Raw genomic sequence first — 5,924 nt, 5'->3', positions numbered from 1 at the left:
ATTTGTGATTTGAAAGTTCCCCGCCCGGATTCGGGGAGGAACAATAGCACTGGCGTATCCTTGATTTGGTAGAACTCTGGGAGTCACTCTCGGCGGTGCCGGAGGAGGGTCTGGAATGTTGTTGTTCTCATTTGCATTTATATTGAAATGTCGGCCTCTCCGTGGAAGTTGAGGTAAGACCTCATCTTGTTCTAGATCCTCTACCTCCTCCCTCGCTATCACATTGTCGAGAGGGTCATTTGCATTAAGAGCCGTTGTACCTGATTGATCGACATAAACAAAGTTAGTAAATAAGAAGGAAAGAGAAGCAAAACACAATACTAGCTACACAAATAGTCAACACCGTTAAGCTCCCCGACAACGGCGCCAAAAAGTGATCGCAGCGGACTCAACCTAAGGAAGAGTGGGCGCTAATACTTTTACCCAATAGTGGTATCGGGGTCAATTTTCCACAGGGAGCTTCAATTTGGAGTTGAGTGTTTGTATGGTCTAGGACTATGTTTTAGCTCCTAATTGATCTTCTAACATTTTCGGTTTTCTTTTGACTATCAACTACAATTTATCAACTACAAGTTTAAAGCTAAGTTAGGCTAAGATATTGATTCTAAGTTGTATGCAATATAGAGAAAGGCACTAGGGTCGTGGCATGTACCTAGGTGGTCAACTAATGGGTAGATATTCCTAATGTAAGAATGATGAATATGGGACTTATGCTATAACCGTTGCACTTTTATACCCACTCTCACACCTCTCGGTAGAGAGAGTGATTTTGCCCAATTGCCTCTCTCGAGACCAATTGGGTAGGCCAATTTGCCCAAGCAACTTATGGTTCAAGTTGGGTAATTACTCTCTCGAGGTTTAACCCGTTAATTGGGACTACCATTCTCATGGATCCATCCCAATTCCTTGTTGGAATTAATCTTGGGGTCATAGACTCTCTTTCTCAAGAAGAGTCAAAACTCAATAAGCTAGACTTAGTGTTTGCAACCACCAAATCTTAATGAAAAAATAAGATTAATCCAAATAACAAATACCCAACATCATTCATGCACTAAACAATCACACCCATTAATTACCCACACTAGGGTTGAGCCACAACCCTAGCTAATGGGTTTAGCTAGCCATAATAGAAACAGAAATTGAAGAAATAGTAGATGAAATTGACATAATAATTAACTACAATGTTAATCTACTCAAATCCACGTTAATACTAGAAGAAATTGCCCAAAATGGACTAAAACTATGAAGTCTCGAGTTCAGCTGCTATCTGATAAAAACCAGAAACTCAAAACTGCACCTAAAAAGTAAAATGTTCTATTTATACTACACAGGAAAAACCGGACAAAAGTACCCCTGAGGGTCTGGCGCGGACCGCGCACAAATGACGCGCGGCCATGTAGGGGTTTGGGTCTTCATATCTTGCTTCTGACACTTGGGGACGCGGACCGCGCAAATGCAATGCGCGACCGCGTAAGGCGTTTCCACGCAGACCGCACTGATTAGGTATGCGGCCGCGTGGGCTTTTGCCTTGAATGACCGAGTTTCTGACACTCTTGGGCGCGGACCGCGTGGAAAGGAGCGCGGACCGTGCATCTTGACTTGAAAATTGCATGGTCTCTAAACTATCCTGCGCGGCCGTGTGGCAAAGCAGTGCGGACCACGCAGGTTGACCTGGAAATTGCCCAGCCTCTAAACTCTCCTGTGCAACTGCGTGACAAATCAGTGCGGACTGCACAGGTCATTTTGTTCCCCACTTCAGTTGTGTTTTGACACTTGGCAGATTTCACTCCTTTTTGAGCCGATCTTTGGTATTTGTCATCTTGTCGCTCAAACCTGCAATCAAGCGCAACTTGTAAGCATTTTGGGACTAATTTATGGCAGTTAATGCACAATGCTTAGGTAAGAATGGGTATAAAACATGTAGAAATCACAGTTATCAGTGTCGTGGTGAGCCTTTGCTTTAACTCTTCAAAAACTTTAAGGCAGTTCTCATCAAACACAAACTTAGCATCCTTTTCGAGGAGTTTGCACATGGGGTTAGCAATCTTGGAGAAGTCCTTGATGAAGCGCCTGTAAAACCCGGCATGCCCTAGAAAACTTCTAACACCTTTCACGGAGGTCGGTTGAGGAAGCTTAGAAATAATCTCAATCTTTTCCCGGTCGACTTCAATACCATGCTTTGAAATTTTGTGCCCAAGCACAATGCCTTCGTCAACCATGAAGTGACACTTCTCCCAATTTAGCACAAGGTTCGTCTCTTCGCATCGCTTAAGCACTTGTCTAAGATTGTTAAGATAGTTCTCAAACGAATCACCAACCACTGAGAAATCATCCATGAAGACTTCAAGAAAGTCCTTAACCATGTCGGAGAAGATGGACATCATACACCTTTGGAAAGTGGCCGGAGCATTGCTCAAGCCAAATGGCATCCGGCTAAAAGCAAAAGTGCTATACGGGCAAGTGAAAGTAGTTTTCTCTTGATCTTCCAAAGCGATGTTGATTTGATTGTAGTCAGAGTAACCATCAAGGAAATAATAAATGACCTCCCCGCTAGCCGATCAAAAATTTGATCAATAAAAGGCATAGGGAAGTGGTCCTTGCAAGTAGCACTGTTAAGTTTCCGATAGCCCATACAAACTCGCCATCCGGTCACAATTCGCGTTGGAATGAGCTCATTCTTCTCATTTTCGATCACGGTCATGCCACCCTTTTTTGGCACACATTGTACTGGGCTCACCCACGAACTATCGGCAATGGGGTAAACTACCCTGGTATCCAACCTCTTTATAATCTCCTTCTTTACTACCTCTTGCATTGACGGGTTCAACCGCCTTTGATGTTTCACACTTGGCTTTATTTCGCTCTCCAATTGGATTTTATGTTCACAAATTCCTGCGGGGATTCCACGAATATCCGCAATGGTCCATCCAATGGCTTGCCTATGTTCTTTCAAGACTTCCAACAATTGGTTTACTTGCACATCATTTAGCAAAGACGAAACGATTACGGGTAAAATATCATTAGAGCCAAGAAATTTATACCTTAAGTGCGGCGGGAGAGGCTTGAGCTCTAGTTGTGGTGGCTCAATGATTTATGGCTTGGCGGGAGGTGTGGCCCTATTCTCCAAGTCAAGAGAAAGCTTTGCCGGAGTGTAAGCATAGGATCCAAGACCCTCCAATGCATTTACCGACTCCATGTACCCATCCATGTCCTCACCATCAAAGTTTACCAAGATAGCCGCCAATGCCTCACCAAGGCATTGTTCTTCCATTTTCAATTCGACGACATCTTCAACCTCATCAACCACATCTATCACTGAAATGCTCTCATACTCATGGGGTAATTTCATACCCTTGCTCGCTTGAAATGTGACCTCTTCATCATTCACCCGGAACTTAATTTCATTTCACTCTGAATCCATGAGTGCTCTTCCCGTGGCTAGGAATGTTCTCCCCAAGATGATAGGGATCTCTTTATCAACAGCACAGTCAAGAATTACAAAGTCAGCGGGAAAATGGAATTTTTCAACTTTCACAATCACATCATCAACAATTCGTACCGATCGCTTAATAGATCGATCGACCATTTGTAACCTCATGCTTGTTGGCCTCAGCATCCCTAATCCATCTTGTTTGTAGATGGCAAGTGGCATCAAGTTGATGCTAGCCCCATTGTCACAAAGGGCTTTTGCAAAGTCACGCTCCCCGATAGTGCATGGCATAGTAAATGCTCCCGGGTCCTCTTTCTTTTGGACAGGGCTTGTGGCAATAATAGAGCTAACCCGGTGAGTCATGTTTACCACCTCATTCTTTGTGGTCCTATTTTTGGTGATAAAATCCTTCAAATATTTGGCAAACCCCGACATTTCTTGAAAAGCCTCCAAGAATGGAATGTTCACCGACAATTGCTTTAGAATATCATAGAATTTCTCAAGCTTTCTATCATCAACCCTTCTAATAAGTCTTTGAGGAAAAGGCGGAGGAGGTCTAGGAATAGGAGGTGGAGCTTTTGATGTCTCCTTCTCCTTTTCCTTCACCCCTTCTTGGTTCACTTCTTGCACCTTCTCTTTTTCCGGCACCCTTTCAACTTCAACAACCCCTTGCTCTTCTGCTTCAACTTCTTGTTCGACTTCTTCCCCAACAACCTCTTGCTCAATGTCACCTTGTAAAACCTTCCCACTTCTAGTAGTTATTGCCATGACGTGAGAAGTTGAGCCACTTCCACCACTCTTCGGGTTCGCAATGGTATCACTAGGAAGTTGCCCTTTTTGCTTTGGGTTTTGCTCTCTTGAAAGGTCTCTCATTTGCATCTCTAACTTTTGGATAGATGCGGTGTAATATCCAACAACTTCGGTCATGTTTCTCATGGACGCGTCAGACTTTTCTTGGTTTTGAAATACTCTTTCAAGCATGCTTACTAACTTTGACTCACTTGACGACCCTTGATTTGCATAATGACCTTTTGGGGGAACATACGGGTTGGAGCGCCGGTTTGCAAAGTTGTTGTTGTTGTTCCAATTTCCTTGATGCTAGTTACCTTGATCATTTCTCCATTGTTGGTTGCCTTGCCCTTGCGGGTTTGGCCTCCACTGGCTTTGTTGCCCTTGACCATGGTAGGGTTGCCTTTGATACCCTCCTTGAGGGTTGTTGATATAATTTGCTTCCTCAAAATTTTTATCTAAGATGGGTTGGACATCTTCCACTGCATTCACTTTCTTTGTCTAATTCTTGGTAAACATCTTTGTCAGCACATTTACATTTGTTGCAATCCCGGCAATCACTTGATCCCTCTTTTGATTTTCCTTGATTAAGTTGCTCAAGGAAGGAGAGCCATATGAGATTCCTCCGGTAGTATCCTCTGAATGCCATGCTTGGTTGTGCTTTGCCATTTTGTCCAGGATTTGTGTCACTCTTGCAAATGATTTGTCCATGAAAGATCCGTCAACTGCATTCTTGGCGATGGCTTGGTTCATGGGATCCAAACCCATATAAAATTTTCCAACAACATGGAATCCGGAAAACCATGGTTTGGAGATCTCACCAAGTAGAATTTGAAGCGATCCCATGCCTCATGCAACTGCTCTCCCTGTATCTGCTTGAAGAAGAAAATATTATCCCGCAACTCAGACTTTTTGCTATGCGGGAACCACTTGGACAAAAATGCCCGGACAAGTTCGGGCCAAGAATGGGTAGAGTTGGGTGGCATATTCTGGAGCCATTTCCTCGCATCCCCAGCTAGAGAATACTTGAAGCATCTCAACCTTAGGGCATCGTTAGAGACATTGTTTTGTTTGTGCATTGCACACACACCCAAGAAATTCCTAAGGTGTTGTGTTGGATCATCATCTGTGGAGTTTCTGAAAAATACTTCTGCCTTGAGCATCAGAATTAGACCATGTTCCACTTTAAATGTTGCAGCTCCAACAGCTAACGGTACAATGGTATTAGTATCCTCAATGTACTCCTCGATGTCTGCAAAAGGATTCTCTCCCATTTTTGTCTCTGCATCATCACCATATTCAGACATGTTTTCCTATCAACACCAAGCAAACCAAGCAAAGTGTGATGGAATAGAAATAGACGTTAAGTAAAGTACACACTAAATAGTAATTTCAAAACCGTTTTCCCCGGCAATGGCGCCAAAATTTGATACGCTCAAATTACACTTTGATAGATAGTGTAAGGCGGTCGGTGTCAAATATAATAACCCAACAAGGTTGGGGTCGAATCCCACAGGGAATAGGTGTGAAAAGGTTACTCTTATAGTGTGTTGCTCGACTAAAGTTGTATCTCTATTCGGTTAAAGTAACAAGAGAATGGTTTTATAGTAACAAGAGTATAAATTGAGTTTGTTTAGAAGTAACAACTAATTGGAATATTTATAGAGTAATTAATTGGATTAAAGAAACCAAGGTTGTGTCCCCT

The 5,924-nt window shown here is 43.0% G+C and overlaps 1 protein-coding gene across 1 annotated transcript; it reads right to left on the bottom strand.

The window, feature by feature from the left end:
- Positions 1-3,406: 3,406 nt before the first annotated feature.
- On the bottom strand, positions 3,407-4,357 carry LOC104216053 (uncharacterized). The gene has a single exon (XM_009766011.2). The coding sequence runs from the start codon at positions 4,355-4,357 to the stop codon at positions 3,407-3,409; it is 951 nt and encodes a 316-aa protein (XP_009764313.2).
- Positions 4,358-5,924: the final 1,567 nt, after the last annotated feature.

The sequence above is a fragment of the Nicotiana sylvestris genome, chromosome 9 (genome assembly GCF_000393655.2).
Source record: "Nicotiana sylvestris chromosome 9, ASM39365v2, whole genome shotgun sequence".
Classification (NCBI taxonomy): Eukaryota; Viridiplantae; Streptophyta; class Magnoliopsida; order Solanales; family Solanaceae; genus Nicotiana; species Nicotiana sylvestris.
The sequence above is the reverse complement of the archived record's forward strand: the minus strand, read 5'-3'. Positions and strand labels throughout refer to the sequence as shown.